Source organism: Scyliorhinus torazame, chromosome 15 (genome assembly GCF_047496885.1).
Source record: "Scyliorhinus torazame isolate Kashiwa2021f chromosome 15, sScyTor2.1, whole genome shotgun sequence".
Classification (NCBI taxonomy): Eukaryota; Metazoa; Chordata; class Chondrichthyes; order Carcharhiniformes; family Scyliorhinidae; genus Scyliorhinus; species Scyliorhinus torazame.
Window position 1 is genome coordinate 205,038,476 of NC_092721.1, and position 17,874 is coordinate 205,056,349.

The 17,874-nt window shown below is 50.8% G+C and overlaps 1 protein-coding gene across 1 annotated transcript; it reads right to left on the bottom strand.

The window, feature by feature from the left end:
- Nucleotides 1-2,084: 2,084 nt before the first annotated feature.
- On the bottom strand, nt 2,085-17,549 carry tomt (transmembrane O-methyltransferase). The gene is made up of 4 exons (XM_072475977.1): nt 17,487-17,549; nt 10,634-10,895; nt 9,637-9,833; nt 2,085-3,282 (listed from the first exon to the last, which is right to left on the bottom strand). Exons 2-4 carry the CDS (start codon nt 10,893-10,895, stop codon nt 2,962-2,964), a joined length of 780 nt encoding a protein of 259 aa, XP_072332078.1. The 5' UTR covers nt 17,487-17,549; the 3' UTR covers nt 2,085-2,961.
- Between the last annotated feature and the right edge of the window lie 325 nt (nt 17,550-17,874).

Consider the following 17,874-nt stretch of genomic DNA (forward strand, 5'->3'; position numbering starts at 1 on the left):
GTGAACGTTCCGACATTACAACAATAACTATACTTGGAAAAGGACTTGATAGGCCGTAAACGAGAGTTGTGGCGTCCTGTGGCTGTGAAAGGTGCAGTATAAACACAAGACTAAAACAACCTCATTTCTCTTGCTATTTGTACCCGAGAAAACAATGCTGAGAGTCACACCCCAGCTTTGAATGCAGATAAATGGACAACAAAACTGGAGCATCTTGATTAGCTTTACCCGTTCATCATCGTGGGCATCAATACCCTCACGCTGGGTTACTGGTCAGTCAAAGCGAGCAGTTTCCACAAACTGGAGGGATTTTACCTGTGACCCCTGCACAGGAATGCCCCTAAACTGCTCTCCTTTGTAATTAGATGGCTATTTATTACATGGTGAAGCTATCAATTTAAACTGGCTCACCGATGGGCCCAGGATTATTGCCGCTGTTGGATTTACTGCGCCGAGCTGCCCTGAGCAGAATCCACTCCACAAACCAGTGGTTAGAGGGAACTGAGAGGCTTCCTGATCCATGTCCGAGAGAGTCAGCCACATGAATGTGGGGCTGAAGTCACCTGTAGGCCAGACTGGGTAAGGGTGTCAGAATACAACAAGAAACAGGAGCAGAATGAGGCCATTCAGCCCCTCTAGCCCGCTGCACCACACTATACATTCATGGCTGATCTTCTACCCATACTATCCCCATATCCCTTGAGTCCTTCAAAAAGAACAAGAGATTTCCTTCCCTAAAGGACATGGCGGAACCAATTGAGTGTTTTGACTTCTGCATGTTTAGATCCGAAACGTTAACTGTTCTCCCCTCTCCACCAATGCTGGCAGACCTGCTGAGTTTATCTGAGTTTAACAAAAACAGAAAATGCTGGACAATCTCAGCAGGTCTGACAGCGTCTGTGGAGGGAGAAGGGAGCCAACATTTCGAGTCTGGAAGACTCTTTGTCAAAGCTGGAGACAACTGGAAATGGGGTCAGATCTCTACTGGTGTGGGGGAGGGGGCGGACATGGAGCAGGGGGGCTGGACAGAGGGTCAGTGACAGGTGGAGATTGACAAAGTTGTCGTGGACAGAAAGACAAAAGGAATGTAACTCGGGGTGATCAAGGCCCAGAAGGGAGCTGGTAGTGGCCCATCAAGGGATGAGAATGTATCACTGGCAGAACAAAGGTAAGCAGTGTGTCAAAGGGCAACTAGGAACAAGGAAGAGATGGCCCAAGTGGGGCGAGGTGCGGTGTGGGGAAGGGGGCCAATGGTGAGGGAGAAACAGGTTGATGGAAGAAATTAAAATAAATTGATGGAGAAGATGCTGTATAAACCCAAATCTCTTATTTGGGGGGGGGGGGGGTAGTGTGTGGGGTGAGTTGGAACAAGGTTTAATTTACTTTCTGTTTTTATTTGAGTTTTTACAACCCCCTGGTCACTCTAAGCACTCCGATTATATCATTTGAAGAATCTGAATTCTCTGCCTCCCCGATGGGATTTGATCCCACAGCCTGGATTATATGTTCAGCAGCATAATAACTGCACAAAAATAACAGCAAAATACTGCAGATGCTGGAAATCTGAAACACAAACAGAAAATGCTGGAAATACTCAGCAAGTCTGTCAACACAAGTGGACAAGGTAGTCAAGAAAGCAGACGGAATGCTTGCCTTCATTGGACGGGGCACTGAGTATAAAAACTGGCAAGTCATGCTGCAGTTGTATAGAACCTTGGTATGGCCGCACTTGGAATATTGCGCATAATTCTGGTCGCCACACTACCAGAAGGATGTGGAGGCTTTGGAGAGGGTGCAGAGGAGGTTTACCAGGATGTTTCCTGGTCTGGAGGGTGTTAGCTATGTGGAGAGGCTGAATAGACTCGGACTGTTTTCATTAGAAAGACGGAGGTTGAGGGGTGATCTGATAGAGGTCTACAAGATTATGAGGGGCATGGATAGAGTGGATGGGCAGGCACTCTTTCCCAGGGTGGAGGGGTCAGTCACCAAGGGGCATAGGTTTAAGGTCCGTGGGGCAAAGTTTAGAGGAGATGTGCGAGGCAGGTATTTTACGGAGGGTGGTGAGTGCCTGGAACGCGTTGCCAGGGGAGGCTGTGGAAACAGATACATTAACGGCGTTCAAAAGGCATCTCGACAAACACATGGATAGGATGGGTATAGAGGGATACGGCACAAGGAAGTGCTGAGGGTTTTGGCCAAGGTTGGTATCATGACCGGTACAGACTTGGAGGGCCGAAGGGCCTGTTCCTGTGCTGTATTGTTCTTTGAGAGAGAAACAGAGTTAAAAAAAAAATTTTTTTTAGAGTACCCAATTTATTTTTTCCAATTAAGGGGCAATTTAGCGTGTCCAATCCACCTCGCCTGCACATCTTTGGGTTGTGGGTACACTAAATTTATTTTAAAAAAGAAAGTGGGATTGAGGGGTAGAGGGAAAAGGGGAGAGTTGAGGAACACAGGGAAAGGGGAGGATTGAGGGAAACAGGGAAAAGTGGAGGTTGGAGGGGTACAGGGAGAAGATGAGACATTTAGATTGAGTTTAACACCCCTTCCCTCATCTCAAGCACCCTGCTTTTCCTTGAACATGATGGTGACAGAGTGGCAGTGGATGAGTAATCCAGAGGCCCAGGCTAATGCTCTGGGGACGTGGGTTCAAATCCCACCCCGGCAGAATTTAAATTTAATTCATAAATCAGGAATATAAAACTGGCCTCCGTAACGGTGACCATGAATTCATCATCGATTATTGTAAAAACCCATCTGCTTCACTAATGTCCTTTAGGGAAGGAAATCTGCCGTCCTTACCCGGTCTGGCCTACATGTGACTCCAGACCCACAGCAATGTGGTTGATTCTGAAATGCCCCCATCTGGAATTGGTGAGTAAAACACTCAGATAGCAACAAACGCCGACTTGTCCCATGAAAGAATAAAGAACTGGCTAATGGCGTGGGGTCAAGTGTCCTTTACTTGAGCCCGACAAAAGTCAGCTCGGCCATTCCATCCCAGATATGTCGGAAGTACTCCAGGTGGGTGCGGTGAATTTTCCAGCTGTATTTCCCACAGCTCTTGGCGTACTGCATGAAGTGAGGAGCACCAGTGAAGATCACACTGTCCGCCACGATAATGCTTCCCTCTTGCAGCAGGTTGTGGTCCTCCAGTAGCTGCAGGTCTCGCCGGTAGCAGCGTTTCCAGTGGTTCATGAAAACAAAGTCAAACTTGTCCACTTCAAACCTCTCTCTGAGGTGAGGGATCACCACATCAGACGGACTAATGATTTGTTCCACCTGTTCAAAGGAAAACAATTCCAATTCACTTTGTGTCAAAGAATATTCAACTTTTACTTCAAGTCAATACAGTTGAGGGTGACATTTTGTGCTGAGCGAGTGAAGGCTTCAGAAATAGAATATTGTCCAACCTTTGATGTTGTGTGACTTTTATGCAGCACGGGTTCAATTCCCGGTACCGGCTGAGTTGTTCATGAAGGTCCTGCCTTCTCAACTTCGTCCTTCGCCTGAGGTGTGATGATCCTCAGGTTAAATCACCACCAGTCAGCTCTCCCCCTCAAAGGGGAAAGCAGCCTCTGGTCATCTGGGACTATGGTGACTTTACCTTACACTGTCCCCATCAAACACTCCCAGGACAGGTACAGCACGGGGTTAGATACAGAGTAAAGCTCCCTCTACACTGTCCCCATCAAACACTCCCAGGACAGGTACAGCACGGGGTTAGATACAGAGTAAAGCACCCTCTGCACTGTCCCCATCAAACACTCCCAGGACAGGTACAGCACGGGGTTAGATACAGAGTAAAGCTCCCTCTACACTGTCCCCATCAAACACTCCCAGGACAGGTACAGCACAGAGTTAGATACAGAGTAAAGCTCCCTCTACACTGTCCCCATCAAACACTCCCAGGACAGGTACAGCACAGAGTTAGATACAGAGTAAAGCTCCCTCGACACTGTCCCCATCAAACACTCCCAGGACAGGTACAGCACGGGGTTAGATACAGAGTAAAGCTCCCTCTACACTGTCCCCATCAAACACTCCCAGGACAGGTGCAGCATGGGGTTAGTTACAGTGTAAAGTTGCCTCTGCACTGTCCCCATCAAACACTCCCAGGACAGGTACAGCACAGGGTTAGATACAGAGTAAAGCTCCCTCTACACTGTCCCCATCAAACACTCCCAGGACAGGTACAGCACGGGGTTAGATACAGAGTAAAGCACCCTCTGCACTGTCCCCATCAAACACTCCCAGGACAGGTACAGCACGGGGTTAGATACAGAGTAAAGCTCCCTCTACACTGTCCCCATCAAACACTCCCAGGACAGGTACAGCACAGAGTTAGATACAGAGTAAAGCTCCCTCTACACTGTCCCCATCAAACACTCCCAGGACAGGTACAGCACAGAGTTAGATACAGAGTAAAGCTCCCTCGACACTGTCCCCATCAAACACTCCCAGGACAGGTACAGCACGGGGTTAGATACAGAGTAAAGCTCCCTCTACACTGTCCCCATCAAACACTCCCAGGACAGGTACAGCATGGGGTTAGTTACAGTGTAAAGTTGCCTCTGCACTGTCCCCATCAAACACTCCCAGGACAGGTACAGCACGGGGTTAGATACAGAGTAAAGCTCCCTCTACACTGTCCCCATCAAACACTCCCAGGACAGGTACAGCACAGAGTTAGATACAGAGTAAAGCTCCCTCTACACTGTCCCCATCAAACACTCCCAGGACAGGTACAGCACAGAGTTAGATACAGAGTAAAGCTCCCTCGACACTGTCCCCATCAAACACTCCCAGGACAGGTACAGCACGGGGTTAGATACAGAGTAAAGCTCCCTCTACACTGTCCCCATCAAACACTCCCAGGACAGGTACAGCATGGGGTTAGTTACAGTGTAAAGTTGCCTCTGCACTGCTCCCATCAAACACTCCCAGGACAGGTACAGCACGCGGTTAGATACAGAGTTAAGCTCCCTCTACACTGTCCCCATCAAACACTCCCAGGACAGGTACAGCACGGGGTTAGATACAGAGTAAAGCTCCCTCTACACTGTCCCCATCAAACACTCCCAGGACAGGTACAGCACGGGGTTAGATACAGAGTAAAGCACCCTCTGCACTGTCCCCATCAAACACTCCCAGGACAGGTACAGCACGGGGTTAGATACAGAGTAAAGCTCCCTCTACACTGTCCCCATCAAACACTCCCAGGACAGGTACAGCACGGGGTTAGATACAGAGTAAAGCTCCCTCTACACTGTCCCCATCAAACACTCCCAGGACAGGTACAGCACAGAGTTAGATACAGAGTAAAGCTCCCTCTACACTGTCCCCATCAAACACTCCCAGGACAGGTACAGCACAGAGTTAGATACAGAGTAAAGCTCCCTCGACACTGTCCCCATCAAACACTCCCAGGACAGGTACAGCACGGGGTTAGATACAGAGTAAAGCTCCCTCTACACTGTCCCCATCAAACACTCCCAGGACAGGTACAGCACGGGGTTAGTTACAGTGTAAAGCTCCCTCTACACTGTCCCCATCAAACACTCCCAGGACAGGTACAGCATGGGTTAGATAATGAGTAAAGTTGCCTCTGCACTGCCCCCATCAAACACTCCCAGGACAGGTACAGCACGCGGTTAGATACAGAGTTAAGCTCCCTCTACACTGTCCCCATCAAACACTCCCAGGACAGGTACAGCATGGGGTTAGATACAGAGTAAAGCTGCCTCTACACTGTCCCCATCAAACACTCCCAGGACAGGTACAGCATGGGGTTAGATACAGAGTAAAGCTGCCTCACCTCCCATTGTTCTAAACTCCAATGAGTAAAGACTCAAACTATTCAACCTTCTCCCATTTGAAAATAAATAAATTTAGAGTACCCAATTCATTTTTTTCCAATTAAGGGGCAATTTAGCGTGGCCAATCCAAATAGCCTGCACATCTTTGGGTTGTGGGGGCGAAACCCACGCAAACACGGGGAGAATGCGCAAACTCCACACGGACAGTGACCCAGAGCCGGGATCAAACCTGGGACCTCGGCGCCGTGAGGCAACAGGGCTAATCCACTGCGCAACTGTGATGTCCCAACCTTCTCTCATGAGTATGAAAATCCTGGACCAGACTCGCATTTATCCGGATATCGGACAATTACATAGAATTTACAGTGCAGAAGGAGGCCATTCGGCCCATCGAGTCTGCACCGGCCCTTGGAAAGAGCACTCCACTTAAGCCCCACACCTCCACCCCTCCACCCTATAACCCAGTAACCCCACTTAACCTTCTTGGACACTAAGAGCAATTTAGCGTGGCCAATCCACCGAACCTGCACGCCTTTGGACTGTGGGAGGAAACCGGAGCACCCGGAGGAAACCCACGCACACACGGGGAGAACGTGCAGACTCCGCACAGACAGTGACCCAGTGGGGAATCGAACCTGGGACCCTGGTGCTGTGAAGCAACCGTGCTAACCACTGTGCTACCATGCTGCCCTAGCAAGACCTCACTATTCTTGTACTCAAATCCTCTTGCAATAAAGGTTAAAATTCCATTAGCCTTCCTAATAGCTTGCTGCACCTGCATTCAATGACTTGTGGACAAGAACCCCAAACACATTAATTTTTAAAACTGTGAGGAAAGGATACTTCACTCCAGGCGTGATTACACTGACCAATAGGTATCTTTTATATTAAAACAAATTTTATTTTTAACACAGGATTAAACATGTTAACATCACAGAAAATAGCTTTTCAATTAACAATTAAACAATTTTTAAAATAAAAAGAAACCCTTTTTACTACAAAGTTATACATTTTGGGTCTCTCATTAAGCAAAGCCCATCACAGGTCAAAGGCCACTTATAAATAAAGTTAGCAAACACTTGCGTTACACTTGTATAGAGATTTATTGGAAAGACTGCTTGGAAAGAGAGAGCCCCTTTCAGGAAACAGCCTAGAGATCCTCCTGTCTTTGCCAGATCACTGCTCAACCTGACAGCATTTGGCAAAAACTGCTGCTCAACTTAAAAACTCCTCACAGACTGCAAACCCATTTCAAACTGTGAAACTACAGACGGACCTGGCTCCTCCCATTAATTACATAATTTTTATCCCACTCAAATCCCATGACCTGCTTACCGAAATCTAAACACAATGTCTCCAATTATCTACTCTCCAGGGAATCTCCAGCAATCATAACAAAGTTCCATTAGGCCTCCCTTTGTAAACTAATACATGGTTAGAATGAATGATGATCTCACTTTCACGCCATTCTAATTTCACCTTTTGCAGTCACATCATCTGTATGATAAACCAGGATTAAAAAAAAAACTAGTGCAGCAGATATACACACTATGTATATAATATATACCAATTTCTTACATTTATCATATCAAACAATCCCTTCATCCCAGGAATCAGTCTAGTGAGCCATCTCTAAACTGCCTCCTTGAATCAGGAGACCAAAACTGTACACAGTACTGTAGGTGAGCTCTCATAACTGTTCTGTACAGTAGTTGCAAAACTTTCCGACTATTATACTCCATCCCCATTCCAATTAAGGCCAACATTCCATTTGTCTTTCGATTTACTTGCTGTACCTGAATGCGGACCTCTTTGATTCATGTGCAAGGACACCCACATTCCTCTGTATTGCAGCATTCTGCAATCTCCCTTTAAATAATATTCTTCCTGTCAAAGTGCACAACCTCACATTTTCCCACATTACACTCTATCTGCCTAATTTTTGCCCATTTATTTAACCGACCTGTATCTATTTTTAGATTCTTTGTATCCTCCTGACAGCTTGTTTTCCTACTGTCGTTGCATCATCACCAAATTTGGCCGCAATATATTCGGTCCCTTCACCCAAGTCAGAGTGAATAGTTGAGGCTCTCGCACTGTTCCCTGTGTCATTCCACGAGTGGGGCTTTTCACAGTGACATCATTGCAGTGTTAATGTATGCCGACTTGTGACAATAAAGATTATTATTATTAAAGATTATTATTAAGGCTTGCCAACCTGAAAATAACACACTTAACCTGGCTCTGTTGTCATGTGAGAGTACCTTTAGGAAATGGGTGTTTTTAAAATAGCGGTAGTGGGTGTACCTTTAAGAAATGGGTGTTTATAAAATAGCTGTAGTGGGTGTACCTTTAAGAAATGGGTGTTTATAAAATAGCTGTAGTGGGTGTACCTTTAAGAAATGGGTGCTTATCAGTGATGTCAGAGTGTGGGTGGAGCTGGGCTGTCTGTCTGCTTTTACTTTCACTTTGGGCTGTCTGCTACAGGGTGTGTTTTAGTTTTGTTTTGAGAGCTGGACAGCTGCAGTCACAGCAAGAAGGTGTATCAGTCTCTCTGCAATCTAAAGACTGTCTCCAGATCCTTTGGTGATTTAAAAATAATACCTGTTTCTGTAGAGAAGTTAAACCTGATGTCTTTCTGTAAAATGTTTTTTTTGTCTTCTGGATGTTGCAAGGAAAGATTAAGAGTTACTTATAGAATACTGTATTCTTTGGGGATTTATTGATCTTTACTGTGGGTTTATAAAGTGTTAACTGGTTTCATAAATAAATATTGTTTTAATTTAAAAGTACTGTAGATCTCTGTTGCACTACACCTGTAAGGTAGGCCCGTGTGTTCCCCATAACCACAATCTATTAAAAGTTGTGGGTCAGGTGAACTCCATGTTACACTTTGAGGTTCTCTCAACCCTGGCCCACAACAATGTTCCTTGTGAATTAACCAATCCTCTATCTGTGCTAATATATCACCTGCAAAACCACGAACTCTTATCTTGTTCAGGGATCTTTTACAAGGCACCTTAATCGAATGTGTTTTGGAAATCCAAATACATTAAATCTACTGGTTCCCCTTTACCCACCCTGCGTGTTACATCCTGAAAGAGCTCTAATAAATTTATCAAACACACGTTCTCTTTCAGAAAACCAGACTGACCCTGCCTGATTGAATTTTGATTTTCCAAATGGAGGTCAGTGATTAATAAATGGGATTTGGAGTGTGTTTGGAGACAGATATTCAGGTTTTGGGTGACCACAGGCTTCTGGAGGTTAGAATGTAGGAAACTGGTGAGGACGGTGTTGGAATAGTCAAGTCTCGAGGTAACGAGGGTGGTCTTGTCTCACAGTGGGAGCATCCGCACCTCTGGGCCAGAAGTTCCGGATTCAAGTCCCAGTCCAGGACTTGATGATCATAGAAGTTGTGTTCAGAACGCAGCCAAAGAGGTTGATTATCAGCCTGTGAATCCTTCCAATAAAGTAGGCGGGAAGACCGGGAGGGTCTCCTGATCAACCACACTTCAGGAAGCAATGGCAAACCGCTGGCAAACACAATCAGGGACCAACCCAATGGAGGTCCGTGGTCACCAAGACCCTCTTCGGGCAGGGGATGCCTGAATGAGGAAGATGTGAAAAGGTAACTAGGATGAGGGTTTTAGCAGGAGACCAAACAGGAGCAGAGATGAGGAAATGTAACAGGTGAAAAGAAATAGGAGGTGAATCGAATTTCGGACTGGATGCATTGTTTTTTCCCCGCTCTCCCCCCTCCCCCTCTCCCTCTCTCTGCTCCTGGGGTCGGTCGTGGTTTAGCTGGGAGACTCACCGTGTCCTCGTCGAATCCCGCCAGGCGGATTATCTTCTCAGCCAGTGCGGCATTCCCCTCGTCCATCTCCACGGTGTAGAGTCTGGCGTTGGGGGACAGGCGCCTGGCCATGCGGAGAGCTGAGTAACCACAGTATGTTCCCAGTTCCAGAACCGTGAGGGGAACGTTCTCAGAGATAAGTCTCTCCAGGATCTTGCCTGCGATTTATTGGAGAAGAAACAAAAATGTGCATTATTGTCTGCGGGATCTTGCTGGGCGCAAATTGGTTCTGGCATTTCCTGCATGACAATAGTGACTTCCTTTCAAACAATTCCTCATTGGCTGTGAATATGTTCGGACATCCTGCGCTCTGACCCTTCAAAGAATAAGCTGTTGTTACTGAAGGACAACTGAAGATGTCATGACAGTGGTTTAACTTGGGTGAGGGTATTCAGGGTTTACAAAATTAAAGTGCATAGAGTTAGGATACCATAGAATCCCCACAGTGCGTGGAGACCATTCAGCCCATCGAGTATGTACTGAACCTACGAAAAAGCACCTGACCTAAGCCCACTTCCACGCCCCATCCCGTAAGCCTGCGCATTGATCATGGCCAATTCATCTGACCTGCACATCTTTGGACTCCAAGGGTCAATTTTAGCATGGCCAATCCTCCTAACCTGCACATCTTTGGACTGTGGGAGGAAACCGGAGCACCCGGAGGCAACCCACACTGACACAGGGAGTAAGTGTAAACTCCGCACAGACAGTGACCCAAGACCGGAATTGAACCCGGGTCCCTGGCGCTGTGAGGCAGCAGTGCTAACCACTGGACGAATCGAATGTCAGAACCGGTTTGAAGAGCTGAATGCCTTCCTCTTGGGATTATATACATATAGAACTCAGAAGGAGACCATTCTGCCCATCTCTGGCATTGTGCAGAGTGATCCTGCTCCTGTGGGGAGCTGTACTTGTAGCTGGGGCAGTGCGCCACCCAATGTCCCCCATTTCCAGTTACCTTTCTCTGGGCCAACGTTGCTCAGATATTCTGAGTGACTGCACCATGCGTCGAAGGTGCTGAGGATGTTCTCGGGATCTCCGGGAATGCTGTGCGTCATCACGTACTGGAAGGCCCTCTCCTCTCTGGACAAGCCAGTCAAGTAGTCCTGAACCTTGCGGAGAATGACTGCCCGCCAGAACAGCAGGAAGTAGTAGCGGTAACGGATGAGGAGGGTCATCAGGAAGGGGATAAAGGCGAGAGCAATGGCAGGCGAGACCATCTGAGGAGAAGGTGTGGGGCCAAAGAGGCAGCAAAGTTAACGGTTGAACCTTCGAGAGCAAGACACAAACTCCACAAACTCTCACCTTTTGGTCACTGCCCGATGGCTGATTTTGGAGTTCAATGTAGCAATATCACAACACTCAACAATGGCTCAGTCTCGTACCAGAGATATTACCCAGCCCCCTCCCTCTACATTCATCACACGTCTTTCTGGCCACTGCTGGAACTCAGCTGTTTAATGCCGGTTTTATCTATTCTATGAGGTTGACATCTTGTAGCACCGTCAATATGACGCGAGGCAGGTTGAGGTAATGTCAATTGAAGGCTTTATTAAGCAGAACTTTATCCCCAGCAGCGTGGTTGCTGAATGCAGCTGCTGAGGGAAATGGAGGGAAAAACTGGGTTCTTATACCGGCATTTCTGGGTGGAGTCCAGTAGGTGGCAGATCCTATCAGGACCTGGCATCCCTCCACCAATGGCCTGTCGACACGTGGTGTACCGTATTACCCCTAATACATACCACCACACACCTTAAATAATTTTATTGCCTAATAACTAATCAGAGGTTGCCTGGAATCTCTGTGTTCTTCATCCAGATACTGTGTCATTCGTTAAACCAGGGACTCCTTGCTCCAACAGGACAATTAAACTTGTTGGCCGGGATTGTCCGACCCTGGGCCGGGTCGGAGAATCCCCGGGGGGAGGCGCGAATCCCGCCTCGTCGCCCCGAAGCCGGCTGTCCTATTCCCCAACGACATTTTTCGGGAGCTGGCGGGATTCCTGCCACGCCGGTCGGGGGCCGCTCGCAGAGGCCCCCCCCCGGCCATTCTCCCGGCCCCGATGGGCGGAGCGGGCGTAACGTTTTAGCCAGTCCCGCCGGCGTGAATTACTCACCTCACGCATGGCGTGACCTGGCAGGTAAGTGTGCGAGGGCGGTCCTGCGGGGGTGGGGGGGGTGGGGGGGGGCGCAGGTGGATCCGACCCGGGGGGGAGGGGGGGCCCAGGGTGGCTTGGCCCGCGATCGGGGCCTACCGATCTGCGGGCGGGTTGGTTCCATGGGGGGCCTTCTTTCCTCCACGGCGGGCCCCTTTAGGACCCCGCCATATTGCCCTGGGGCCGGCCGGTCTGTGCATGCGCGGAAATATGCCGGCCAGACCGCGCATGTGCGAGATCAGGCCGGCTCTTCAGTGCCAGCTGGAGCGGTGCCCCGGAAAATTGGACAATTCCTCACTTTTGGGGGCTGTTGATGCCGAAGCGATTGGCACCGGTTTCCCGCCAGCGTGGGAACATAGCCCCATTTCGGAGAATCCTGCCCTTAAACAGCACAATACAGGCCGACACTCATAGTGCAGAACTCAGGGAGTGCCGCACTGTCAGAGGGTCAGTACTGAGGGAGTGCTGCACTGTCAGAGGGTCAGTACTGAGGGAGTGCCGCACTGTCAGAGGGTCAGTACTGAGGGAGTGCTGCACTGTCAGAGGGTCAGTACTGAGGGAGCGCTGCACTGTCAGAGGGTCAGTACTGAGGGAGTGCTGCACTGTCAGAGGGTCAGTACTGAGGGAGTGCTGCACTGTCAAAGGGTCAGTACTGAGGGAGTGCTGCACTGTCAGAGGGTCAGTACTGAGGGAGCGCTGCACTGTCAGAGGGTCAGTACTGAGGGAGTACTGCACTGTCAGAGGGTCAGTACTGAGGGAATGCTGCAGGGTCAGAGGGTCAGTACTGAGGGAGTGCTGCACTGTCAGAGGGTCAGTACTGAGGGAGTGCTGCACTGTCAGAGGGTCAGTACTGAGGGAGTGCTGCACTGTCAGAGGGTCAGTACTGAGGCAGTGTCGTACTGTCAGAGGGTCAGTACTGAGGGAGTGCCGCACTGTCAGAGGGTCAGTACTGAGGGAGTGCTGCACTGTCAGAGGGTCAGTACTGAGGGAGTGCTGCACTGTCAGAGGGTCAGTACTGAGGGAGCGCTGCACTGTCAGAGGGTCAGTACTGAGGGAGTACTGCACTGTCAGAGGGTCAGGACTGAGGGAATGCTGCAGGGTCAGAGGGTCAGTACTGAGGGAGTGCCGCACTGTCAGAGGGTCAGTACTGAGGGAGTACTGCACTGTCAGAGGGTCAGTACTGAGGGAATGCTGCAGGGGCAGAGGGTCAGTACTGAGGGAGTGCCGCACTGTCAGAGGGTCAGTACTGAGGGAGTGCTGCACTGTCAGAAGGTCAGTACTGAGGGAATGCTGCAGGGTCAGAGGGTCAGTACTGAGGGAGTGCTGCACTGTCAGAGGGTAAGTACTGAGGGAGCGCTGCACTGTCAGAGGGTCAGTATTGATGGAGTCCCGCACTGTCAGAGGGTAAGTACTGAGCGAGCGCTGCACTGTCAGAGGGTCAGTACTGAGGGAGTGCTGCACTGTCAGAGGGTCAGTACTGAGGGAGTGCTGCACTGTCAGAGGGTCAGTACTGAGGGAGCGCTGCACTGTCAGAGGGTCAGTACTGAGGGAGTACTGCACTGTCAGAGGGTCAGTACTGAGGGAATGCTGCAGGGTCAGAGGGTCAGTACTGAGGGAGTGCCGCACTGTCAGAGGGTCAGTACTGAGGGAGTGCTGCACTGTCAGAAGGTCAGTACTGAGGGAATGCTGCAGGGTCAGAGGGTCAGTACTGAGGGAGTGCTGCACTGTCAGAGGGTAACTACTGAGGGAGCGCTGCACTGTCAGAGGGTCAGTATTGATGGAGTCCCGCACTGTCAGAGGGTAAGTACTGAGCGAGCGCTGCACTGTCAGAGGGTCAGTACTGAGGGAGTGCTGCACTGTCAGAGGGTCAGTACTGAGGGAGTGCTGCACTGTCAGAGGGTCAGTACTGAGGGAGTGCTGCACTGTCAGAGGGTCAGTACTGAGGGAGCGCTGCACTGTCAGAGGGTCAGTACTGAGGGAGTACTGCACTGTCAGAGGGTCAGTACTGAGGGAATGCTGCAGGTTCAGAGGGTCAGTACTGAGGGAGTGCCGCACTGTCAGAGGGTCAATACTGAGGGAGTGCCGCACTTTCAGAGGGTCAGTACTGAGGGTGTGCCGCACTGTCAGAGGGTCAGTACTGAGGGAGTGCTGCACTGTCAGAGGGTCAGTACTGAGGGAGTGCTGCACTGTCAGAAGGTCAGTACTGAGGGAATGCTGCAGGGTCAGAGGGTCAGTACTGAGGGAGTGCTGCACTGTCAGAGGGTCAGTACTGAGGGAGTGCTGCACTGTCAGAAGGTCAGTACTGAGGGAATGCTGCAGGATCAGAGGGTCAGTACTGAGGGAGTGCTGCACAGTCAGAGGGTAAGTACTGAGGGAGCGCTGCACTGTCAGAGGGTCAGTATTGATGGAGTCCCGCACTGTCAGAGGGTAAGTACTGAGCGAGCGCTGCACTGTCAGAGGGTCAGTACTGAGGGAGCGCCGCACTGTCAGAGGGTCAGTACTGAGGGAGTGCCGCACTGTCAGAGGGTCAGTACTGAGGGAGTGCCGCACTGTCAGAGGGTCAGTACTCAGGGAGCGCTGCACTGTCAGAGGGTCAGTACTGAGGGAGGGCCGCACTGTCAGAGGGTCAGTACAGAGGGAGTGCCGCACTGTCAGAGGGTCAGTACTGAGGAAGTGATGCACTGTCAGAGGGTCAGTACTGAGGGAATGCTGCACTGTCAGAGGGTCAGTACTGAGGGAGTGCCGCACTGTCAGAGGGTCAGTACAGAGGGAGTGCCGCACTGTCAGAGGGTCAGTACTGAGGAAGTGATGCACTGTCAGAGGGTCAGTACTGAGGGAATGCTGCACTGTCAGAGGGTCAGTACTGAGGGAGTGCCGCACTGTCAGAGGGTCAGTACTGAGGGAGAGCAGCACAGTCAGAGGGTCAGCGCTGAGGGAGTGCTGCACTGTCAAAGGGACAGTACTGAGGGCGTGCTGCACTGTCAGAGGGTCAGTACTGAGGGAATGCTCCACTGTCAGAGGGTCAGTACTGAGGGAGTGCTGCACTGTCAGAGGGTCAGTACTGAGGGCGTGCTGGACTGTCAGAAGTCAGGACTGAGGGAGTGCTGCACTGTCAGAGGGTCAGTACTGAGGGAGTGCTGCACTGTCAGCGGGTCAGTACAGAGGGAGTGCCGCACTGTCAGAGGGTCAGTACTGAGGAAGTGATGCACTGTCAGAGGGTCAGTACTGAGGGAGTGCTGCACTGTCAGAGGGTCAGTACTGAGGAAGTGATGCACTGTCAGTGGGTCAGTACTGAGGGAGTGCTGCACTGTCAGAGGGTCAGCACTGAGGGAGTGCCGCACTGTCAGAGGGTCAGTACTGAGGGAATGCTCCACTGTCAGAGGATTAGTACTGAGGGAGTGCTGCACTGTCAGAGGGTCAGTACTGAGGGCGTGCTGGACTGTCAGAAGTCAGGACTGAGGGAGTGCTGCACTGTCAGAGGGTCAGTACTGAGGGAGTGCTGCACTGTCAGCGGGTCAGTACAGAGGGAGTGCCGCACTGTCAGAGGGTCAGTACTGAGGAAGTGATGCACTGTCAGAGGGTCAGTACTGAGGGAGTGCTGCACTGTCAGAGGGTCAGTACTGAGGAAGTGATGCACTGTCAGTGGGTCAGTACTGAGGGAGTGCTGCACTGTCAGAGAGTCAGCACTGAGGGAGTGCTGCACTGTCAGTGAGTCAGTGCTGAGGGAGTGCTGCACTGTCAGAGGGTCAGCGCTGAGGGAGTGCAGCATTGTCAGAGGGTCAGTACTGAGGGACTGCAGCACTGTCAGAGAGTCAGTACTGAGGGGGTGCTGCACTGTCACAGGGTCAGTACTGAGGGAGTGCTGCACTGTCAGAGGGTCAGTACTGAGGGAGTGCTGCACTGTCAGAGGTTCAGCACTGAGGGAGTGCTGCACTGTCAGAGGTCAGTGTTGGGGGAGCGCTGCACTGTCAGAGGGTCAGTACTGAGGGAGTGCTGCACTGGCAGAGGGTCTGTACTGAGGGAGTGCTGCACTGTCAGAGGGTCAGTACTGAGGGAGTGCTGCACTGTCAGAGGGTCAGTACTGAGGGAATGCTGCACTGTCAGAGGGTCAGTGCTGAGGGAGTGCTGCACTGTCAGGGGGTCAGTATTGAGAGTGTGCTGCACTGTCAGAGGGTCAGTACTGAGGGAGTGCTGCACTGTCAGAGAGTCAGTACTGAGGGAGTGCGGCACTGTCAGAGGGTCAGTACTGAGGAAGTGATGCACTGTCAGAGGGTCAGTACTGAGGGAGTGCTGCACTGTCAGAGGGTCAGTACTGAAGGAGCGCTGCACTGTCAGAGGGTCAGTACTGAGGGAGTGCTGCACTGTCAGAGGGTCAGTACTGAGGGAGTGTGGCACTGTCAGAGGGTCAGTACTGAGGGAGTGCTGCACTGTCAGAGGGTCAGTACTGAAGGAGCGCTGCACTGTCAGAGGGTCAGTACTGAGGGCGTGCTGCACTGTCAGAGGGTCAGTACTGAGGGAGTGCTGCACTGTCAGAGGGTCAGTACTGAGGGAGTGCTGCACTGTCAGAGGGTCAGTACTGAGGGAGTGCAGCAGTGTCAGAGGGTCAGTACTGAGGGAGTGCTGCACTGTCAGAGGGTCAGTACTGAGGGAGTGCCGCACTGTCAGAGGGTCAGTACTGAGGGAGTGCTGCACTGTCAGAGGGTCAGTACTGAGGGAGTGCCGCACTGTCAGAGGGTCAGTACTGAGGCAGTGCCGCACTGTCAGAGGGTCAGTACTGAGGGAGTGCCGCACTGTCAGAGGGTCAGTACTGAGGGAGTGCCGCACTGTCAGATGGTCAGTACTGAGGGAGTGCTGCACTGTCAGAGAGTCAGTACTGAGGGAGTGCGGCACTGTCAGAGGGTCAGTACTGAGGAAGTGATGCACTGTCAGAGGGTCAGTACTGAGGGAGTGCTGCACTGTCAGAGGGTCAGTACTGAAGGAGCGCTGCACTGTCAGAGGGTCAGTACTGAGGGAGTGCTGCACTGTCAGAGGGTCAGTACTGAGGGAGTGCCGCACTGTCAGAGGGTCAGTACTGAAGGAGCGCTGCACTGTCAGAGGGTCAGTACTGAGGGAGTGCTGCACTGTCAGAGGGTCAGTACTGAAGGAGCGCTGCACTGTCAGAGGGTCAGTACTGAGGGCGTGCTGCACTGTCAGAGGGTCAGTACTGAGGGAGTGCCGCACTGTCAGAGGGTCAGTACTGAGGGAGTGCGGCACTGTCAGAGGGTCAGTACTGAGGGAGTGCCGCACTGTCAGAGGGTCAGTACTGAGGGAGTGCTGCACTGTCAGAGAGTCAGTACTGAGGGAGGTCTTCACCATTGGAGATGCAAGATTTTGGATGACTTTAATCGAAGATATTGGTTCTCCCCTTGTTTTTATGTGAAGGATCCTAAAGAAGAATCTTAGATGAATGGGGGGGTACTCGCTGGTGTCCTGGGTCCAGAGCCATCCCTCAATTCACATCACTAAACAAGCTGCTGTTTGTGGGAGCTTTCTGTGCACAAATAGGCTGCCACATTTCTAACAGAGACTACACTTCAAAAGTCCGTCAGTGGCTATGAAAACTTTGGGACAACTGTGAAAATGCTTCAGAAGTTCACGTCTATCTTCCCATTCCTACCTTTGCAACAGTCTGGCAATCTGTCTCCTGCAGCTGATGTGTTCCCTCGAAGTGATGTGGAAGTTTGCAAACTGGCACTCGTTCCTGCCCCGTCGTCCTCGATTATTTATCAACTCTCCCGAGTCCTTTGAGAAGGTTCTGGAAGTGTTGTGGTGTCAGGTTCTCCCAGCCAGATGCCTTGGTGTCCAGTTTCTCAGGTGCAACCGGCCTCCAATAGGATCCAGGCCCTGGTCCTGAACAATCAGCCTCATTGAAATGTAACGGAGCTGAGAGCCTATCCTTAGAGCAGGTAATTGTCCAAATGAAATTTCATCTTCACATCACCTTCAACTGGAACAGTCCCTCTGCCCCTTTATCATCTCTATTTCTCTCTCGCTCTGACTCTGTG

Bases quoted from the DNA above. Each gene is read 5' to 3' on its own strand.
- tomt (XM_072475977.1), bottom strand. From the start codon at position 10,895: ATGGTCTCGCCTGCCATTGCTCTCGCCTTTATCCCCTTCCTGATGACC. The intron at 9,834-10,633 runs GTAACTGGAAAT...AATAAATCGCAG, and splicing joins CAACGTTGGCCCAGAGAAAG to GCAAGATCCTGGAGAGACTT. The intron at 3,283-9,636 runs GTGAGTCTCCCA...TCCTTTGAACAG, and splicing joins CGGGATTCGACGAGGACACG to GTGGAACAAATCATTAGTCC.